Source organism: Scyliorhinus torazame, chromosome 27, assembly GCF_047496885.1.
Source record: "Scyliorhinus torazame isolate Kashiwa2021f chromosome 27, sScyTor2.1, whole genome shotgun sequence".
NCBI classification, from domain to species: Eukaryota; Metazoa; Chordata; class Chondrichthyes; order Carcharhiniformes; family Scyliorhinidae; genus Scyliorhinus; species Scyliorhinus torazame.
The window spans coordinates 43,761,796-43,784,536 of record NC_092733.1 but is presented as its reverse complement, the minus strand read 5'-3'; the positions used below and the strand labels follow the sequence as shown (position 1 = coordinate 43,784,536).

General features: G+C 55.8%; 1 protein-coding gene across 5 annotated transcripts in view; it reads left to right on the top strand.

Moving 5' to 3' along the window:
* Positions 1–21,589, top strand: part of LOC140403374 (pancreatic secretory granule membrane major glycoprotein GP2-like) — a 198,459-nt gene extending 176,870 nt beyond the window's left edge. For all 5 annotated transcript variants that reach the window (XM_072491296.1, XM_072491295.1, XM_072491297.1 and 2 more), the window contains 3 exons: positions 12,933–13,055; positions 15,202–15,284; positions 20,316–21,589. In XM_072491296.1, the coding sequence (XP_072347397.1) occupies positions 12,933–13,055; positions 15,202–15,284; positions 20,316–20,381 (272 nt within the window). In that variant the 3' untranslated portion in view covers positions 20,382–21,589. The remainder of the gene's footprint in view (positions 1–12,932; positions 13,056–15,201; positions 15,285–20,315) is intronic.
* The last annotated feature ends 1,152 nt before the right edge of the window (positions 21,590–22,741 follow it).

Genomic DNA, 22,741 nt, shown 5'->3' with positions numbered 1-22,741 from the left:
CCCCGGCACTCGCCCACTACTCCCCGGGACTCACCCTCTCCTCCCTGGTACTCACCCTCTCCTCCCCGGCACTCGCCCTCTCCTCCTCGGCACTCGCCCACTCCTCTCGACATTTGCCCACTCCACCCCGGCACTCGCCCCCTCCTCCCTGACACTCGCCTTCTCCTCCCCAGCACTCGCCCTCTCCACCCCGGCACTCGCCCTCTCCTCCCCGCCACTCGCCATCTCCTCCCTGGCACTCGCCCTCTCCCCCCGGCACTCGCCCTCTCCCCCCGGCACTCGCCCCCTCCTCCCCGACACTCGCCCTCTCCCCCCTGCACGCTCCCCCTCTCCCCGCCGCTCGCACTCTCCTCCCAGGCACTCGCACTCTCCTCCCGGCTCTCGCCCTCTCCTCCCCGGCACTCGCCCTCTCCTCCCCGGCACTCGGCCACTCCACCCCGGCACTCGCCCACTCCACCCCGGCACTCGCCCTCTCCTCCCCGGCACTCGCCCTCTACTCCCTGGGACTAGCCCTCTCCTCCCCGGGACTCGCCCTCTCCTCCCCGGCACTCGCCCACTCCTCCCCGGCACTCGCCCACCCCTCCCCGGCACTCGCCCTCTCCTCCCGGCACTCGCCCACTCCACCCCGGCACTCGCCCACTGCACCCCGGCACTCGCCCTCTCCTCCGCGGCACTCGCCCTCTCCTCCGCGGCACTCGCCCACTCCACCCCGGCACTCGCCCACTCCACCCCGGCACTCGCCCCCTCCTCCCTGACACTCGCCTTCTCCACCCCGGCACTCGCCCACTCCACCCCGGCACTCGCCCTCTCCTCCCCGGCACTCGCCCTCTCCTCCCCGGGACTCGCCCTCTCCTCCCCGGCACTCGCCCACCCCTCCCCGGCACTCGCCCAGTCATCCCCGGCACTCGCCCACTCCACCCCGGCAATCACCCCCTCCTCCCCGACACTCGCCTTCTCCTCCCCGACACTCGCCTTCTCCTCCCCAGCACTCGCACTCTCCTCCCCGGCACTCGCACTCTCCTCCCCGGCACTCGCCCTCTCCTCCACTGCTCTCGCCCACTCCACCCCGACACTCGCCCTCTCCTCCCCGGCACTCGCCCTCTCCTCCCCGACACTCGCCCCCTCCTCCCCGCCAGTCGCCATCTCCTCCCTGGCACTCGCCCTCTCCCCCCGGCACTCGCCTTCTCCTCCCTGGCACTCGCCCTCTCCCCCCTGCACGCTCCCCCTCTCCCCGGCACTCGCCCTCTCCCTCCAGCACTCGCCCTCTCCTCCACAGCACTCGCCCCCTCCTCCCTGACACTCGCCTTCTCCTCCCCAGCACTCGACCTCTCCTCCCCGGCACTCGCCCTCTCCTCCCCGGCACTCGCCCTCTCCTCCCCGGCACTCGCCCTCTCCTCCCCGGCACTCGCCTTCTCCTCCCCGGCACTCGCCCTCTCCTCCCCGGCACTCGCCCTCTCCTCACAGGCACTCGCCCACTCCACCCCGGCACTCGCCCACTCCACCCCGGCACTCGCCCACTCCACCCCGGCACTCGCCCTCTCCTCCCCGGCACTCGCCCTCTCCTCCCCGGGACTCGCCATCTCCTCCCCGGCACTCGCCCACCCCTCCCCGGCACTCGCCCTCTCATCTCCGGCACTCGCCCACTCCACCCCGGCACTCGCCCACTCCACCCCGACACTCGCCCCCTCCTCCCTGACACTCGCCTTCTCCTCCCCGACACTCGCCTTCTCCTCCCCAGCACTCGCCCTCTCCTCCCCGGCAATCGCACTCTCCTCCCCGGCACTCGCCTTCTCCTCCCCAGCACTCGCCCTCTCCTCCCCGGCACTCGCACTCTCCTCCCCGGCACTCGCCTTCTCCTCCCCGGCACTCGCCCTCTCCTCCCCGGCACTCGGCCACTCCACCCCGGCACTCGCCCACTCCACCCCGGCACTCGCCCTCTCCTCCCCGGCACTCGCCCTCTACTCCCTGGGACTAGCCCTCTCCTCCCCGGGACTCGCCCTCTCCTCCCCGGCACTCGCCCACTCCTCCCCGGCACTCGCCCACCCCTCCCCGGCACTCGCCCTCTCCCACCCGGCACTCGCCCACTCCACCCCGGCACTCGCCCACTCCACCCCGGCACTCGCCCTCTCCTCCCCGGCACTCGCCCTCTCCTCCCCGGCACTCGCCCACTCCACCCCGGCACTCGCCCCCTCCTCCCTGACACTCGCCTTCTCCTCCCCAGCACTCGCCCTCTCCTCCCCGGCACTCGCCCTCTCCTCCCCAGCACTCGCCCTCTCCTCCCCGGCACTCGCCCTCTCCTCCCCGGCACTCGCCCTCTCCTCCCCGGCTCTCGCCCTCTCCTCCCCGGAACTCGCCCAGTCCACCCCGGCACTCGCCCACTCCACCCCGGCACTCGCCCTCTCCTCCCCGGCACTCGCCCTCTCCTCCCCGGGACTCGCCCTCTCCTCCCCGGCACTCGCCCACCCCTCCCCGGCACTCGCCCACTCATCCCCGGCACTCGCCCACTCCACCCCGGCAATCACCCCCTCCTCCCCGACACTCGCCTTCTCCTCCCCGACACTCGCCTTCTCCTCCCCAGCACTCGCACTCTCCTCCCCGGCACTCGCACTCTCCTCCCCGGCACTCGCCCTCTCCTCCACTGCTCTCGCCCACTCCACCCCGACACTCGCCCTCTCCTCCCCGGCACTCGCCCTCTCCTCCCCGACACTCGCCCCCTCCTCCCCGCCAGTCGCCATCTCCTCCCTGGCACTCGCCCTCTCCCCCCGGCACTCGCCTTCTCCTCCCTGGCACTCGCCCTCTCCCCCCTGCACGCTCCCCCTCTCCCCGGCACTCGCCCTCTCCCTCCAGCACTCGCCCTCTCCTCCACAGCACTCGCCCCCTCCTCCCTGACACTCGCCTTCTCCTCCCCAGCACTCGACCTCTCCTCCCCGGCACTCGCCCTCTCCTCCCCGGCACTCGCCCTCTCCTCCCCGGCACTCGCCCTCTCCTCCCCGGCACTCGCCTTCTCCTCCCCGGCACTCGCCCTCTCCTCCCCGGCACTCGCCCTCTCCTCACAGGCACTCGCCCACTCCACCCCGGCACTCGCCCACTCCACCCCGGCACTCGCCCACTCCACCCCGGCACTCGCCCTCTCCTCCCCGGCACTCGCCCTCTCCTCCCCGGGACTCGCCATCTCCTCCCCGGCACTCGCCCACCCCTCCCCGGCACTCGCCCTCTCATCTCCGGCACTCGCCCACTCCACCCCGGCACTCGCCCACTCCACCCCGACACTCGCCCCCTCCTCCCTGACACTCGCCTTCTCCTCCCCGACACTCGCCTTCTCCTCCCCAGCACTCGCCCTCTCCTCCCCGGCAATCGCACTCTCCTCCCCGGCACTCGCCTTCTCCTCCCCAGCACTCGCCCTCTCCTCCCCGGCACTCGCACTCTCCTCCCCGGCACTCGCCTTCTCCTCCCCGGCACTCGCCCTCTCCTCCCCGGCACTCGGCCACTCCACCCCGGCACTCGCCCACTCCACCCCGGCACTCGCCCTCTCCTCCCCGGCACTCGCCCTCTACTCCCTGGGACTAGCCCTCTCCTCCCCGGGACTCGCCCTCTCCTCCCCGGCACTCGCCCACTCCTCCCCGGCACTCGCCCACCCCTCCCCGGCACTCGCCCTCTCCCACCCGGCACTCGCCCACTCCACCCCGGCACTCGCCCACTCCACCCCGGCACTCGCCCTCTCCTCCCCGGCACTCGCCCTCTCCTCCCCGGCACTCGCCCACTCCACCCCGGCACTCGCCCCCTCCTCCCTGACACTCGCCTTCTCCTCCCCAGCACTCGCCCTCTCCTCCCCGGCACTCGCCCTCTCCTCCCCGGCACTCGCCCTCTCCTCCCCGGCACTCGCCCCCTCCTCCCCGGCACTCGCCCACCCCTCCCCGGCACTCACCCCCTCCTCCCCTGCGTTCGCCCCCTCCTCCACGGGTCACACCGCCCTCCCCTCCCCGGCACTCGCCCTCTCCCCCCGGCACTCGCCCTCTCCCCCCGGCACTCGCCCTCTCCCCCCGGCACTCGCCCTCTCCCCCCGGCACTCGCCCCCTCCTCCCCGGCACACATCCAACCCCCGGCACTCGCCCCCTCCTCACCGACACTCGCCCCCTCCTCCCCGGCACTCACCCTCTCCTCCCCGGCACTCGCCCCCTCCTCCCCGGCACTCGCTCTCTCCTCCCCGGCACTCGCCCTCTCCTCCCTGGCACTCGCCCTCTCCTCCCCGGCACTCGCCCTCTCCACCCCGGCACTCGCCCTCTCCTCCCCGGCACTCGCCCCCTCCTCCCCTGCACTCGCCCTCTCCTCTCCGGCACTCGCCCTCTCCTCTCCGGCACTCGCCCCCTCCTCCCCGGCACTCGCCCCCTCCTTCCCGGCACTCACCCTCTCCTCCCCGGCACTCGCCCCCCTCCTCCCCGGCACTCGCTCTAACCCCCCCGGCACTCGCCCTCTACTCCCTGGGACTAGCCCTCTCCTTCCCGGCACTCACCCTCACCTCCCCGGCACTCGCCCACTCCACCCCGGCACTCGCTCTCTCCTCCCCGGCACTCGCCCTCTACTCCCTGGGACTAGCCCACTCCTCCCCGGCACTCGCCCACCCCTCCCCGGCACTCGCCCTCTCCCACCCGGCACTCGCCCACTCCACCCCGGCACTCGCCCACTCCACCCCGGCACTCGCCCTCTCCTCCCCGGCACTCGCCCTCTCCTCCCCGGCACTCGCCCACTCCACCCCGGCACTCGCCCCCTCCTCCCTGACACTCGCCTTCTCCTCCCTAGCACTCGCCCTCTCCTCCCCGGCACTCGCCCTCTCCTCCCCGGCACTCGCCCTCTCCTCCCCGGCACTCGCCCCCTCCTCCCCGGCACTCGCCCACCCCTCCCCGGCACTCACCCCCTCCTCCCCTGCGTTCGCCCCCTCCTCCACGGGTCACACCGCCCTCACCTCCCCGGCACTCGCCCTCTCCCCCCGGCACTCGCCCTCTCCCCCCGGCACTCGCCCTCTCCCCCCGGCACTCGCCCTCTCCCCCCGGCACTCGCCCCCTCCTCCCCGGCACTCACCCTCTCCTCCCCGGCACTCGCCCCCTCCTCCCCGGCACTCGCTCTCTCCTCCCCGGCACTCGCCCTCTCCTCCCTGGCACTCGCCCTCTCCTCCCCGGCACTCGCCCTCTCCTCCCCGGCACTCGCCCTCTCCTCCCCGGCACTCGCCCCCTCCTCACCGGCACTCGCCCCCTCCTCCCCGGCACTCACCCCCTCCTCCCCGGCACTCGCCCCCTCCTCCCCGGCACTCGCTCTCTCCTCCCCGGCACTCGCCCTCTCCTCCCTGGCACTCGCCCTCTCCTCCCCGGCACTCGCCCTCTCCTCCCCGGCACTCGCCCTCTCCTCCCCGGCACTCGCCCCCTCCTCCCCTGCATTCGCCCCCCCCCTCCCCGGCACTCGCCCTCTCCTCTCCGGCACTCGCCCCCTCCTCCCCGGCACTCGCCCCCTCCTTCCCGGCACTCACCCTCTCCTCCCCGGCACTCGCCCCCCTCCTCCCCGGCACTCGCTCTAACCCCCCCGGCACTCGCCCACTCCTCCCCAGCACTCGCCCTCTCCCACCCGGCACTCGCCCTCTACACCCCTGCACTCGCCCCCTCCTCCCCGGCACTCGCCCTCTCTCCCCGGCACTCGCCCCCTCCTCCCCGGCACTCGCCCCCTCCTCCCCGGCACTCGCCCTCTCCTCCCCGGCACTCGCCCTCTCCTCCCCGGCACTCGCCCTCTCCTCCCCGGCACTCGCCCTCTCCTCCCCGGGATTTTTAGGGGGCCGGAGAATTCGGCAGCAGCCGGGGGCGGGATTCACTCCTGTCCCCGGCAATTCTCCGACTCGGCGGGGGCTCGGAGAATCCCGTCCCCTGTATTTTCATAAAGCTTTTGATGAACTCACCAACAGGAGGTTGGTTCCAAACTATAGCAATGGGATAGGAGACAAGATACTGACACAGGCTCAGGACTGGTTAACAGGCAGAAAACAGAGAGCGGGAATAAAGGGCCCATTCTGACAGTGACAGCCTCTGACGAGTGGGGCCCACTAGGATCAGTACTCAGGGCCCCAGCTGTTCACAATATAGATCAATGTCACCTTTCCAAGATTGTGGAAGGCACAACGTGAGTGGGAATGTGAGTTGTGAGGAAGATGCAAAGCTGTTTCAAGGGGATTTGGGCAGATTTGGTGAGTTGGCAAGAACATGGGAGATGGAATATATCGTAGAAAATGTGAGGCGACCATTTTGTGGGAGGAACAGGTGTGTGGGTTATTTCTCAAATGGTGAGAGGTTAGAAAGTGTAGCTGGACAAAGGGACCTGGGAGTCCTCGTCAATAAGGCACTGAGAGCTAGCGTGCATTTACAGTGAGCAATTAGGAAGCTAAAGGAATGTTAGACATTATGACCAGAGAATTTGAGTGCAGGAGTCGCAAAGTCTTGCTCCAAATTTCTGGAACTCTGGTTTGACCACACCTGGAGCAGTGTGTGTAGTTTTGGTTCCCTTACCTGAGGAAGGATTTTATTCCCAGAGCTGGAGTTTACCGAAGGTTCACCAGACTTGTTCCCGGGATGTCGGGACTGTCCCTTATGAAGAGAGATTGAGGAAACTGGACGTGACAGTTTTGAAGAATGAGAGAAGGAAAGCCTTAGATTACAAGACCATATAGATGAGCTGGTCAAAGAGACCTGGACAATAGGAGCAGGAGGAGGCCATTCGGCCCCTCGAGCTGCTCTGCCCGTCATTATGATGGTGGCTGATCACCCAACTCAATAGCCTAATCCCGCTTCCCCCCCATGTCCTTTGATCCCCTTCGGCATCAGAGCGACATCGAGCTGCTTCTTGAAAACATCCAATGTTTTGGCCTCAACTACTTCCTGTGGTAACGGATTCCACAGGCCGACCACTCTCCGGGCGAAGGTATTTCTCCTCATCTCTGTCCAAAATGGTCGATGCCGCAGGACCAGGATGTGCTGGTTTTGGCCAAGGATGGTATCAGGACTAGTATCGGCTTGGAGGGCTGAAGGGCCTGTTCCTGTGCTATGTTGTTCTTTGTATCCTCAGACTGTGACCCCTGGTTCACCCCCACCATCGGGAACATCCTTCCTGCATCTACCCTGTCCAGTCCTGGTTGAATTTTATCGGTTTCTATGAGGCCCCCCCTTATTCTTCTGCACTCCAGCGAAGACAATCCTAACCGACTCAATCCTCCTCATACGCCCATCCTGCTAGGCCAGGGGACAGTCTGGTTAGATGGGCAGAACAGCGGCAAATGGAATTTAACCCTGAAAAGTTCGAGGTGATGCCAATTGGGAGGACTAAGCTGGGAAGGGAACATACAATGAATGGTAAGAACATAGAACATAGAACAATACAGCGCAGTACAGGCCCTTCGGCCCACGATGTTGCACCGAAACAAAAGCCATCTAACCTACACTATGCCATTATCATCCATATGTTTATCCAATAAACTTTTAAATGCCCTCAATGTTGGCGAGTTCACTACTGTAGCAGGTAGGGCATTCCACGGCCTCACTACTCTTTGCGTAAAGAACCTACCTCTGACCTCTGTCCTATATCTATTACCCCTCAGTTTAAAGTTATGTCCCCTCGTGCCAGCCATATCCATCCGCGGGAGAAGGCTCTCACTGTCCACCCTATCCAACCCCCTGATCATTTTGTATGCCTCTATTAAGTCTCCTCTTAACCTTCTTCTCTCCAACGAAAACAACCTCAAGTCCATCAGCCTTTCCTCATAAGATTTTCCCTTCATACCAGGCAACATCCTGGTAAATCTCCTCTGCACCCGCTCCAAAGCCTCCACGTCCTTCCTATAATGCGGTGACCAGAACTGTACGCAATACTCCAAATGCGGCCGTACCAGAGTTCTGTACAGCTGCAACATGACCTCCCGACTCCGGAACTCAATCCCTCTACCAATAAAGGCCAACACTCCATAGGCCTTCTTCACAACCCTATCAACCTGGGTGGCAACTTTCAGGGATCTATGTACATGGACACCTAGATCCCTCTGCTCATCCACACTTTCAAGAACTTTACCATTAGCCAAATATTCCGCATTCCTGTTATTCCTTCCAAAGTGAATCACCTCACACTTCTCTACATTAAACTCCATTTGCCACCTCTCAGCCCAGCTCTGCAGCTTATCTATATCCCTTTGTAACCTGCTACATCCTTCCACACTATCGACAACACCACCGACTTTAGTATCGTCTGCAAATTTACTCACCCACCCTTCTGCGCCTTCCTCTAGGTCATTGATAAAAATGACAAACAACAACGGCCCCAGAACAGATCCTTGTGGTACTCCACTTGTGACTGTTCTCCATTCTGAACATTTCCCATCAACCACCACCCTCTGTCTTCTTTCAGCTAGCCAATTTCTGATCCACATCTCTAAATCACCCTCAATCCCCAGCCTCCGTATTTTTTGCAATAGCCTACCGTGGGGAACCTTATCAAACGCTTTGCTGAAATCCATATACACCACATCAACTGCTCTACCCTCGTCTACCTGTTCAGTCACCTTCTCAAAGAACTCAATAAGGTTTGTGAGGCATGATCTACCCTTCACAAAGCCATGCTGACTATCCCTGATCATATTATTCCTATCTAGATGATTATAAATCTTGTCTCTTATAATCCCCTCCAAGACTTTACCCACTACAGACGTGAGGCTCACCGGTCTATAGTTGCCGGGGTTGTCTCTGCTCCCCTTTTTGAACAAAGGGACCACATTTGCTATCCTCCAGTCCTCTGGCACTATTCCTGTAGCCAATGATGACATAAAAATCAAAGCCAATGGTCCAGCAATCTCTTCCCTGGCCTCCCCGAGAATCCTAGGATGAATCCCATCAGGTCCCGGGGACTTATCTATTTTCAGCCTGTCCAGAATTGCCAACACCTCTTCCCTACGTACCTCAATGCCATCTATTTTATTAGCCTGGGGCTCAGCATTCTCCTCCACAACATTATCTTTTTCCTGAGTAAATACTGACGAAAAATATTCATTTAGTATCTCGCCTATCTCTTCAGACTCCACACACAATTTCCCATCCCTGTCCTTGACTGGTCCTACTCTTTCCCTAGTCATTCGCTTATTCCTGACATACCTATAGAAAGCTTTTGGGTTTTCCTTGATCCTTCCTGCCAAATACTTCTCATGTCCCCTCCTTGCTCGTCTTAGCTCTCTCTTTAGATCCTTCCTCGCTACCTTGTCACTATCCATCGCCCCAACCGAAACTTCACACCTCATCTTCACATAGGCCTCCTTCTTCCTCTTAACAAGAGATTCCACTTCCTTGGTAAACCACGGTTCCCTCGCTCGACGCCTTCCTTCCTGTCTGACCGGTACATACTTATCAAGAACACGCAGTAGCTGATCCTTGAACAAGCCCCACTTATCCAGTGTGCCCAACACTTGCAGCCTACTTCTCCACCTTATCCCCCCCAAGTCACGTCTAATGGCATCATAATTGCCCTTCCCCCAGCTATAACTCTTGCCCTGCGGTGTATACTTATCCCTTTCCATCATTAACGTAAACGTCACCGAATTGTGGTCACTGTCCCCAAAGTGCTCTCCTACCTCCAAATCCAACACGTGGCCTGGTTCATTACCCAAAACCAAATCCAACGTTGCCTCGCCTCTTGTTGGCCTGTCAACATATTGTTTCAGGAAACCCTCCTGCACACACTGTACAAAAAACGACCCATCTATTGTACTCGAACTATATCTTTTCCAGCAATATTTGGAAAGTTAAAGTCTCCCATAATAACTACCCTGTTACTTTCGCTCTTATCCAGAATCATCTTCGCCATCCTTTCCTCTACATCCCTAGAACTATTAGGAGGCCTATAAAAAACTCCCAACAGGGTGACCTCTCCTTTCCTGTTTCTAACTTCAGCCCATACTACCTCGGAAGAAGAGTCCCCATCTAGCATCCTCTCCGCCACCGTAATACTGCTCTTGACTAGCAGCGCCACACCTCCCCCTCTTTTGCCTCCTTCTCTGAGCTTACTAAAACACCTAAACCCCGGAACCTGCAACATCCATTCCTGTCCCTGCTCTATCCATATCTCCGAAATGGCCACAACATCGAAGTCCCAGGTACCAACCCATGCTGCCAGTTCCCCTACCTTGTTTCGTATACTCCTGGCATTGAAGTAGACACACTTCAAACCACCTACCTGAACACTGGTCCCCTCCTGCGACGTCAAATCTGTGCTCCTGACCTCTATACTCTCATTCTCCCTTACCCTAAAACTACAATCCAGGTTCCCATGCCCTGCTGCATTAGTTTAAAACCCCCCAAAGAGCACTAACAAATCTCCCCCCCCAGGATATTTGTGCCCCTCAGGTTCAGATGTAGACCATCCTGTCTGTAGAGGTCCCACCTTCCCCAGAAAGAGCCCCAGTTATCCAGAAATCTGAATCCCTCCCGCCTGCACCATCCCTGTAGCCACGTGTTTAAATGCTCTCTCTCCCTATTCCTCATCTCACTATCACGTGGCACGGGCAACAACCCAGAGATAACAACTCTGTTTGTTCTAGTTCTGAGCTTCCATCCTAGCTCCCTGAAAGCCTGCCTGACATCCTTGTCCCCTATCCTACCTATGTCGTTAGTGCCAATGTGGACCACGACTTGGGGCTGCTCCCCCTCCCCCCTAAGGACCCGGAAAACACGATCCGAGACATCACGTACCCTTGCACCAGGGAGGCAACATACCAAACGTGAGTCTCTCACGCTCCCACAAAATCTCCTATCTGTGCCCCTGACTATAGAGTCCCCAACTACTAATGCTCTGCTCCTCTCCCCCCTTCCCTTCTGAGCAACAGGGACAGACTCCGTGCCAGAGGCCCGTACCCCATGGCTTACCCCTGGTAAGTCGTCCCCCCCACAAGTATCCAAAGCGGTATACTTGTTTCTCAGGGGAACGACCGCAGGGGATCCCTGCACTGACTGTTTTTTCCCAGTCCCTCTTACAGTTACCCACCTATCTCCAATCTTTGGTGTAACTAATTCCCTGAAACTGCTATCTATGACCCCTTCTGCCTCCCGAATGATCCGAAGTCTTTCCAACTCCAGCTCCAGTTCCCTAACTCGGTCTTTCCTCTCCACCAGAATTTATTGGTGAGGGTCTTCCCAGACTTCCGAGGGTCGACTTCCTGTTCCCGCCTAAAACACTAATTTAAAAAAAAAAATTCTCTCAGCTCCTGCTGAAATTGACTAACCAGCCAGCTCCACTCCCGCCGAAATCGACTGGCCTGGCCCTGCAAAGACAAGTGCTTTTAAAGGACAGACTTACCTCCCAGCAACCACTTCCGCACTTCTCCCGCTGAAACTGACTCACCAGCTGTTCTCCCGCCGAAATCGACTGGCCTGCCCCTGCAAAGACAAGTGCTTTTAAAGGACAGACCTCAGGAAGCACAGAGGGATCTGGGTGTGCAGGTCCATATGTCCCTGAAGGTGGTTTACAAGGTCTATGGGATACCTGCCGTTATTAACCCAGGCACTGAATACAAGAGCGGGGAGGTTATGCTGGGACTGTATAAAACGCTGGTTAGGTCACAGCTAGAGGATTGTGTACAGTTCTGGTCACCACACTATAGCAGTGAGTGCATTAGAGAGGGTGCAGGGGAGACTGACCAGGATGTTGCCCAGGCTGCAATGTTTCAGCTATCGAGAGAGACTGGAGCGGCTGGGAATGTTTCCTCTGGAGCAGAGAGGGCTGAGGAGGGAGCTGAGCGATTTGGACAGAATTATGAGGGACAGGGACAGGGTGGATAGGGAGGTACTTTTCCCCTTAGTTGAGGGGTAACCAGGGGGCAGCGATTTAAGGTAAGGGGCCGGAGATTTAGAGGGGATTTGAGGGAAAACCTTTTCATCCAGGTGGGAATTTGACTGAGCTCTCACTGCAATCTAAACCAGACTGAAATGGAGAGACAGGGTCGATGCGGCGGAGCTCGTTCCCCTGGTCGGCGAATTCTGAACCACGGGGCAAAAACCCCAAATAAGGAGAAGCCAATTAGGGCCGAGGGGGAGAGAGGTTTTAAAAATGATAAAACCCCAGGGTTGTGACTGTTTGGAATTCTCGATCCCAGAGGCCTGTGGAAGCTGAGTCACTGAGGATATTTCAGAAACATGGAGATAGGGACTCGGATGAAGGGGCTGAATGTCTGCTCACTAACTTTGCTGACGACACAATGATAGGAAGGACAGTAAATTGTGAAGAGAACGTAAGGAGGGTGTAAAGGGACAGCGAGAGGGTAAATGTGGGGAAAATGGATATAACTTGGGAAAGTGGGAAAGTGTCCAGTTTGGCAGGAAGAATAAAAGGGAAGCTGATTTTGGAAACGGTGCGAGATTGCAGAGCTCTGAGGTACAGAGGGATCTGGGGGTCCCAGTGCATGGATCACAAAAGAGGCCCTGGGGGTCGGGTTTGGGGAATACCATGGTGGGGGGCTTACTGAGGGGTCAGGAGGATGTGGACTGTCACGTGTGGGGACCAGTCTGGGTAGGGGTCACATTTAAATGATAGCGGAGGCTGTTTTACCTCCTCTCTCTCATTTGCTGAATTCTAGTTCGGGTTTGAAGTGGAGTTTGGTGTTTGTGGAGAAGAATATAAAATACTCAGCATGTCTGGCAGTGTCTGTGGACAGGAACAGAGTTAACCTTGTCGGCTTCTGACCCTCGGATGACAACAGTTCCTCAATCTGCAAGGCTCTCTGTTCCTCGCTCCACAGATGCTCCCAGATGTACTGGGTCTTTCCAGAAGCTTCTGCAATGACTTCAGATTCCCGGCACTTTCTTTATTTTGCTTTGATGTTGGGATTTTGTCCTCACTCATTCTCCCACCTTTGTGTCTCTTATTTCCAGTTAAAGCTGTCATACCAACTCTGCCACCTACGCCAGAGACCACTGTGCCAACCACACCAGAGACCACTCTGCCACAAATTGCATCTTCAATGATTGTCCCAAATCCGACATCACCATCGCCAGGTATCAGCATCCGGAGGGGTTTTAAACTCAAACTTCACCCGGAAAACTCCCGGAGCAATCATCAAATCTCCAACTGAGAGAGTGGCTTTTATTACTCTGCAGGGAGTGAGTGAGGGAATGGGATGGAGTGAGTGAGGGAGGGGAGTGGGATGGAGTGAGTGAAGGAGTGGGACTGGGATGGAGTGAGTGAGGGAGGGGAGTGGGATGGAGTATCTCTCTCTTTCACACACATTCTCTCGATCTCTGCTGTATATCTTTCTCTCACATTCATTCTCTCTGCTGTATTTCTCTCTCACACTCATTCTCTCTATCTTGCTGTATTTCTCTCTCTCACACATTCATTCTCTCTATCTTGCCGTCTCTCGCTCTCACACACACATTCTCTCTATCTTGCTGTATTTCTCTCTCTCTCTCACACATTCTCTCTATCTTGCTGTATCTCTCTCTCTCACACACATACTCTCTATCTTGCTGTATTTCTCTCTCTCTCACACATTCTCTCTATCTTGCTGTATTTCTCTCTCTCTCACACACATTCTCTCTATCTTGCTGTATCTCTCTCTCTCACACACATTCTCTCTATCTTGCTGTATCTCTCTCTCTCTCACATTCTCTCTATCTTGCTGTATCTCTCTCTCTCATACACATACTCTCTATCTTGCTGTATCTCTCTCTCACACACATTCTCTCTATCTTGCTGTATTTCTCTCTCTCACACATTCTCTCTATCTTGCTGTATCTCTCTCTCTCTCACACATTCTCTCTATCTTGCTGTATTTCTCTCTCTCACACATACTCTCTATCTTGCTGTATCTCTCTCTCTCACACACATTCTCTCTATCTTGCTGTATCTCTCTCACACATTCTCTCTATCTTGCTGTATCTCTCTCACACACATTCTCTCCATCTTGCTGTATCTCTCTCTCTCACACACATTCTCTCTATCTTGCTGTATCTCTCACACACATTCTCTCTATCTTGCTGTATCTCTCTCTCTCTCACACATTCTCTCTATCTTGCTGTATCTCTCTCTCTCACACACATTCTCTCTATCTTGCTGTATCTCTCACACACATTCTCTCTATCTTGCTGTATCTCTCTCTCACACACATTCTCTCTATCTTGCTGTATCTCTCTCTCTCACACACATTCTCTCTATCTTGCTGTATCTCTCTCTCTCACACACATTCTCTCTATCTTGCTGTATCTCTCTCTCTCACACACATTCTCTCTATCTTGCTGTATCTCTCACACACATTCTCTCTATCTTGCTGTATTTCTCTCTCTCACACATTCTCTCTATCTTGCTGTATCTCTCTCTCTCACACATTCTCTCTATCTTGCTGTATTTCTCTCTCACACATTGTCTCTATCTTGCTGTATCTCTCTCTCTCTCTCACACATTCTCTCTATCTTGCTGTATTTCTCTCTCACACATTCTCTCTATCTTGCTGTATTTCTCTCTCACACATTGTCTCTATCTTGCTGTATCTCTCTCTCTCTCTCACACATTCTCTCTATCTTGCTGTATCTCTCTCTCTCACACACATTCTCTCTATCTTGCTGTATCTCTCTCTCACACACATTCTCTCTATCTTGCTGCATCTCTCTCTCTCCTGTGACAGGGAGGAGGGCGAGAGCAACAGCAATTGAAGGAGGAACAAAGAGTGACAGGCGAGGTACAGATTTTGGATTGACGAGGATTATCGGGAAGACAGGAAAGTGGTGTTAGATCCACAATGACCAGCCCTGATTAGGCAGAGCCGTCCTGATGGACTCGATGATCTCGCTCATATTCCTGATGTTTTTATTAGTTTGGACAGGAGTTGGGAGGATGTGACACAGAGAGTAGAAAGTAGAAACTATATCGAGATAGAGAGAGTGTGAACCAGATATGGTGTGAAATGAAAAAATGAAATGAAAATCGCTTATTGTGACAAGTAGGCTTCAAATGAAGTTACTGTGAAAAGCCCCTAGTCGCCACATCCCGGCGCCTGCTCCGGGAGGCTGGTACGGGAGAGGAAAGAGGCAATGGTAACATTGAGGGGGAAACATGAAATAGAGGGAAGAATGGCCAGGCCCCAGTGCCTCCTGGGAGCTGGGCTCAGTGAGTTTAACCTTCTAAAGCTGTGATTGTTGTCTTTAGGAATGGGTGGCAAACAGTTTCAACTGGTGATCACATTGCTGGGAGACTTTGATCCTGACTCGATGCAGAAAATCATTCTGGAGGTGAGAAACTGTTTCGAGATTCAATATTGACACCAACACCTGCCTCTCACTGTCTGGATTCAGAGATCAGGAGCCGTCACCTCACATACAGCAGCTCCACCCCCCCTCTGGCCACCCTCCTATCACCCAGACAACCCTCCTGTCCCACGGAACAGGTTCAATGGGCTGAATGGCCTCCTCCTGTTCCTGTCTTGGTGTCTGAGCCTCGACAGTGTCGCTGAAGCAGGGGCTTTGTCACAGTCCAGTCCCATTGGGCCGATCTCCTCATACAAGGGGCAGACTCACATTGCACTGCTGTCCCCGAGATCACCTCTCTCTGTATCTTTCCCTCCCCCTCTCTCTCTGTCTCTGTATCTTTCCCTCGCTCTCTCTCTCTCTGTCTCAGCATCTTTCCCTCCCCCTCTCTCTCTGTCTCTGTATCTTTCCCTCGCTCTCTCTCTCTCTGTCTCTGTATCTTTCCCTCGCTCTCTCTCTGTCTCTGTATCTTTCCCTCGCTCTCTCTCTCTCTGTCTCTGTATCTTTCCCTCGCTCTCTCTCTCTCTCTCTCTGTATCTTTCCCTCACACTCTCTCTGTATCTTTCCCTTGCTCTCTCTCTCTGTCTGTATCTTTCCCTCTCCCTCTCTCTCTCTCTGTCTCTATATCTTTCCCTCCCTCTCTCTCTGTCTCTGCATCTTTCCCTCGCTCTCTGTCTCTGTATCCTTCCCTCACTCTCTCTCTCTGTCTCTGTGTCTTTCCCTCTCTCTCTGTCTCTGTATCTTTCCCGCCCTCTCTCTCTCTGTCTCAGCATCTTTCCCTCTCCCTCTCTCTCTCTGTCTCTTTATCTTTCCCTCGCTCTCTCTCTCTCTATCTCATCATCTTTCCCTCTCCCTCTCTCTGTCTCTGTATCTTTCCCTCGCTCTCTCTCTCTGTCTCTGTATCTTTCCCTCCCTCTCTCTCTCGGTCTCTGTATCTTTCCCTCATTCTCTCTCTCTGTATCTTTCCCTCGCTCTCTCTCTCTGCCTCTGTATCGTTCCCTTTCCCTCTCTCTGTCCCTGTATCTTTCCCCCGCTCTCTCTCTCTCTCACTCCCTCTGTCCCTGTATCTTTCCCTTCCGCATCCGCCACAGTCTCCACCATGGCGGAGGCGGAAGAGACTCCCTCCACTGCGCATGCGTGGGAAACTCAGCGGCCGCTAACGCTCCCGCGCATGCGCCGCATTTCCGCGCCAGTTGGCGGGGCACCAAACGCCATTTCCGCGCCAGCTGGCGGGGCGGAAATCCCTCCGGCGCCGGCCTAGCCCCTCAATGTTGGGGCTCGGCCCCCAAAGATGCGGTGCATTCCGCACCTTTAAGATTGGCGCCGGTTTTGGCGCCAGTCGGCGGACATCGCGCCGTTGGGGGAGAATTTCGCCCATTGGCAGCAAATTCCCCCGTTCCTCACACCCTGAGCCGTTCCAGCCAGTGATTGGCAGTGAAGGTGACTTTTTGTCCCCAAACTCTACCCCCCCCCCTCACTGCAATATCAACCATGTCTCCCCCCCTCACTGCAATATCAACCATGTCTCCCCCCCTCACTGCAATATTAACCATGTCTCCCCCCTCTCACTGCAATATGAACCATGTCTCCCCCCTCACTGCAATATTAACCATGTCTCCCCCCCCTCACTGCAATATTAACCATGTCTCCCCCCCCTCACTGCAATATTAACCATGTCTCCCCCCCTCACAGCAATATTAACCATGTCTCCCCCCTTCACTGCAATATTAACCATGTCTCCCCCCCCTCACTGCAATATTAACCATGTCTCCCCCCCCCCTCACTGCAATATTAACCATGTCTCCCCCCCTCACTGCGATATTAACCATGTCTCCCCCCCCCTCACTGCAATATTAACCATGTCTCCCCCCCCTCACTGCAATATTAACCATGTCCCCCCCCCTCACTGCAATATTAACCATGCCCCCCCCCCTCACTGCAATATTAACCATGTCTCCCCCCTCACTGCAATATTAACCATGTCTCCCCCCCCTCACTGCAATATTAACCATGTCTCCCCCCCCTCACTGCAATATTAACCATTTCTCCCCCCTCACTGCAATATTAACCATGTCTCCCCCCTCACTGCAATATTAACCATGTCTCCCCCCCTCACTGCAATATTAACCATGTCTCCCCCCCCCCCTCACTGCAATATTAACCATGTCTCCCCCCCTCACTGCAATATTAACCATGTCTCCCCCCCCCCCTCACTGCAATATTAACCATGTCTCCCCCCCCCTCACTGTAATATTAACCATGTCTCCCCCCCCCTCACTGCAATATTAACCATTTCTCCCCCTCTCACTGCAATATTAACCATTTCTCCCCCCCTCACTGCAATATTAACCATTTCTCCCCCCTCACTGCAATATTAACCATGTCTCCCCCCCCTCACTGCAATATTAACCATGTCTCCCCCCCCCTCACTGTAATATTAACCATGTCTCCCCCCCCTCACTGCAATATTAACCATTTCTCCCCCCCTCACTGTAATATTAACCATGTCTCCCCCCCCCTCACTGCAATATTAACCATGTCTCCCCCCCCTCACTGTAATATTAACCATGTCTCCCCCCCCTCTCACTGCAATATTAACCATTTCTCCCCCTCTCACTGCAATATTAACCATTTCTCCCCCCCCTCACTGCAATATTAACCATTTCTCCCCCCCTCACTGCAATATTAACCATTTCTCCCCCCCCTCACTGCAATATTAACCATTTCTCCCCCCTCACTGCAATATTAACCATGTCTCCCCCCCCTCACTGCAATATTAACCATGTCTCCCCCCCCTCACTGCAATATTAACCATGTCTCCCCCCCCCTCACTGCAATATTAACCATGTCTCCCCCCCTCACTGCAATATTAACCATGTCTCCCCCCCCTCACTGCAATATTAACCATGTCTCCCCCCCCTCACTGCAATATTAACCATGTCTCCCCCCCTCACTGCAATATTAACCATGTCTCCCCCCCCCCTCACTGCAATATTAACCATGTCTCCCCCCCCCTCACTGCAATATTAACCATGTCTCCCCCCTCACTGCGATATTAACCATGTCTCCCCCCCCCTCACTGCAATATTAACCATGTCTCCCCCCCCTCACTGCAATATTAACCATGTCCCCCCCCCTCACTGCAATATTAACCATGCCCCCCCCTCACTGCAATATTAACCATGTCTCCCCCCTCACTGCAATATTAACCATGTCTCCCCCCCTCACTGCAATATTAACCATGTCCCCCCCCTCACTGCGATATTAACCATGTCTCCCCCCCCTCACTGCAATATTAACCATGTCTCCCCCCCCTCACTGCAATATTAACCATGTCTCCCCCCCCTCACTGCAATATTAACCATTTCTCCCCCCTCACTGCAATATTAACCATGTCTCCCCCCTCACTGCAATATTAACCATGTCTCCCCCCTCACTGCAATATTAACCATGTCTCCCCCCCCCCTCACTGCAATATTAACCATGTCTCCCCCCCCTCACTGCAATATTAACCATGTCTCCCCCCCCCCTCACTGCAATATTAACCATGTCTCTCCCCCCCCTCACTGTAATATTAACCATGTCTCCCCCCCCCCTCACTGCAATATTAACCATTTCTCCCCCTCTCACTGCAATATTAACCATTTCTCCCCCCCTCACTGCAATATTAACCATTTCTCCCCCCTCACTGCAATATTAACCATGTCTCCCCCCCCCTCACTGCAATATTAACCATGTCTCCCCCCCCCTCACTGTAATATTAACCATGTCTCCCCCCCTCACTGCAATATTAACCATTTCTCCCCCCCTCACTGTAATATTAACCATGTCTCCCCCCCCCCTCACTGCAATATTAACCATGTCTCCCCCCCCTCACTGTAATATTAACCATGTCTCCCCCCCCTCTCACTGCAATATTAACCATTTCTCCCCCTCTCACTGCAATATTAACCATTTCTCCCCCCCCTCACTGCAATATTAACCATTTCTCCCCCCCCTCACTGCAATATTAACCATTTCTCCCCCCTCACTGCAATATTAACCATGTCTCCCCCCCTCACTGCAATATTAACCATGTCTCCCCCCCCTCACTGCAATATTAACCATGTCTCCCCCCCCCTCACTGCAATATTAACCATGTCTCCCCCCCCTCACTGCAATATTAACCATGTCTCCCCCCCCCTCACTGCAATATTAACCATGTCTCCCCCCCCTCACTGCAATATTAACCATGTCTCCCCCCCCCCTCACTGCAATATTAACCATGTCTCCCCCCCCCTCACTGCAATATTAACCATTTCTCCCCCCCCCCTCACTGCAATATTAACCATGTCTCCCCCCCTCACTGCAATATTAACCATGTCTCCCCCCCCTCACTGCAATATTAACCATTTCTCCCCCCCCTCACTGCAATATTAACCATGTCTCCCCCCCCCCTCACTGCAATATTAACCATTTCTCCCCCCCCCTCACTGCAATATTAACCATGTCTCCCCCCCCTCACTGCAATATTAACCATTTCTCCCGCCCCTCACTGCAATATTAACCATGTCTCCCCCCCCCTCACTGCAATATTAACCATGTCTCCCCCCCCCCTCACTGCAATATTAACCATGTCTCCCCCCCCTCACTGCAATATTAACCATGCCCCCCTTCACTGCAATATTAACCATGTCTCGCCCCCCCCTCACTGCAATATTAACCATGTCTCCCCCCCCCCTCACTGCAATATTAACCATGTCTCCCCCCCTCACTGCAATATTAACCATGTCTCCCCCCCCCCTCACTGCAATATTAACCATGTCTCCCCCCCCCTCACTGCAATATTAACCATGTCTCCCCCCCCCCTCACTGCAATATTAACCATGTCTCCCCCCTCACTGCAATATTAACCATGTCTCCCCCCCCTCACTGCAATATTAACCATGTCCCCCCCCCCCCCTCACTGCAATATTAACCATGTCTCCCCCCCCTCCCTCACTGCAATATTAACCATGTCTCCTGTCTGCGATGTAGCTGCAGTTGTCGTTCAGGGAACGATTCCCGGACCTGAAGCTTCATTTGAGTCTGGGAGAAAGTTAGCTCTGGGCTGTGGCTGCTCCAGAAGATTGACGGTGATGGATCGTACCAGTGAGCACCTGGTCACCTGTGTGTTTACAGCTTCGCTCAGTAATAGCCCTGCCTTACAGCGTGACGCAGCGAGCAAAGGGTTAATCGCTCGCTGTGTGTTAATCTTACATTGCGATTGATTCTTCTTCATATTAGGGAATGTGGGAGCTTTTAGTTTTGGCTTTGTGGAATAGGGAAGTATAACCTCCATTTGGAAGTCCTGACCACTGGGCTGTGGGACAGAGACTGACCCCAAATGACCCTTTTTAACCTTCTGCTTAACGAGAGGATTTTATAAAGATCTGTGTCCAGTTGCTGAATTCCGAGATTTGTCAGCACCGGGAATGGGTGTCCAGACAACAGTGAATCCCAGCACAATCTCTGGGTAGAGATCATCCATTCCCTCAGGGTTCCTCGACAATGGTGTTGTTGGGACAGAATAAAATCCAGCGTTCTTGTTTCCTTCACAGAAACACATTCTGTTGAGCAAAGTGAAATATTTGATAACTGATCCCAGGAGCTCAATGAAACAAGGGAGGGAATCAGCTTTTCCGATATGTGGTGGGTCCAATCAGATGCTCCTTATCTGGAGGAGCGATATTCCTGATGGAGCAGAGAGCAATGTGTTCCCACCTTCACTCGTGTCAACCAATAGACCCGGTGAAAATGTCCTGTTGGTCACAACTCTGCAGCGTGAAGCTGGCAAACCGCTGGTGTGAGCGAGACATGGTCAGGACTAATATCAGGGAAACTCCTGCAGACACTGAACTCTCAGCTAGTCAGGCAGCGGCTGTGGAGAAACCCCAGATCATGTTTCAGCTCAATGCTTTGGCTCCTGACCCTGAAAGAGTAACTGGGATTCTCTCCACAGTTACTGCCTGACCGGCTCTGCATTTACAGCTCGCTGGGTTTTCTCTTGTTTCTGTCACACAATCAGGTCTGTGAGCTTCCCATTAATGGACTTTCACAGACACAAACCTGGGGTCAAAAAGGTCTCGAATGAAGCAGTCGACTGTCCTGAGGATCTGGATTGTGGAGAGTTTGTTTCACTGAATATTCAGCTGGGAAGTGTAACATGTCGGAGTTCCTCACCATCACATGTGGGCTGATCGGTTCAGCGGGTGTTTCAATGTTATTGCATGAAGTGTGTGCTCAATAAATCTGTAACTGCTTGACCACAATGTGTGAAAGGTGTTTCTTTTGGAGAAATGTGCAGATGATCTGATTCAGAGTGAAAACCATCCTGGTCCAGATTGAAACTCATTCTGACGCTGAGACTGATGTTTGGCTTGTTTCTCCGAGTGGGATCTTTCTGTTCCTCTGTCCTCCACCCGCTTCACCTTCCTCTCTCTGCTTCACTCTGACCACGTCCACTGTCCCTGGCTCCTTCACGTGCAAGAAGTGTGTCCAGTTGCAGCTCCTGTTAGGCCGCTTGACGGCTCTGGAGCTGCGGATTGACTCACTTTCGAGCATCCGCGATGCTGAGGACGTCGTGGATAGCACGTTTAGCGAGTTGGTCACACCGCAGGTGAAAGGTACTGAGGGAGATAGTAAATGGGTGACCAAAAGACAGAGCAAGAGTAGGAAGGCAGTGCAGGTGTCCTCTGCGGTCATCTCCCTGCAAAACAGATATACCGCTTTAGATACTGTTGAGGGAGATGGCTCACCAGGGGAAGGCAGCAGCAGCCAGGTTCATGGCACCGTGGCTGGCTCTGCTGCACAGCTGGGCAGGAAGAAGAATGGCAGGGCTAGAGTGATAGGGGACTCAATTGTAAGGGGAATAGACAGGCGGTTCTGCGGACGCAATCGAGACTCCAGGATGGTATGGTGCATCCCTGGTGCAAGGGTCAAGGATGTCTCGGAGCGGCTGCAGGACATTCTGGGGAGGGGGGGGGGAGGGCGAACAGCCAGCTGTCGTGGTGCACATAGGCACCAACGATATAGGTAAAAAACGGGACGAGGTCCTACAAGCTGAATTTAGGGAGCTAGGAGTTAGACTAAAAGGTAGGACCTCAAAGGTAGTAATCTCAGGATTGCTACCAGTGCCACGAGCTAGTCAGAGTAGCAATGTCAGGATAGATAGGATGAATGCATGGCTCGGGAGATGGTGCAAGAGGGAGGGATTCAGATTCCTGGGGCATTGGAACCGGTTCTGGAGGAGGGGGACCAGTACAAACCGGACGGTCTGCACCTGGGCAGGACTGGAACCGATGTCCTAGGGGGGGGGGGGGTGTTTGCTAGAGCTGTTGGGAAGAGTTTAAACTAATGTGGCAGGGGGATGGGAACCGTTGGAGGAAGTTGGAAGGTAGTAAAACAGGGACAGAAACAAAAGG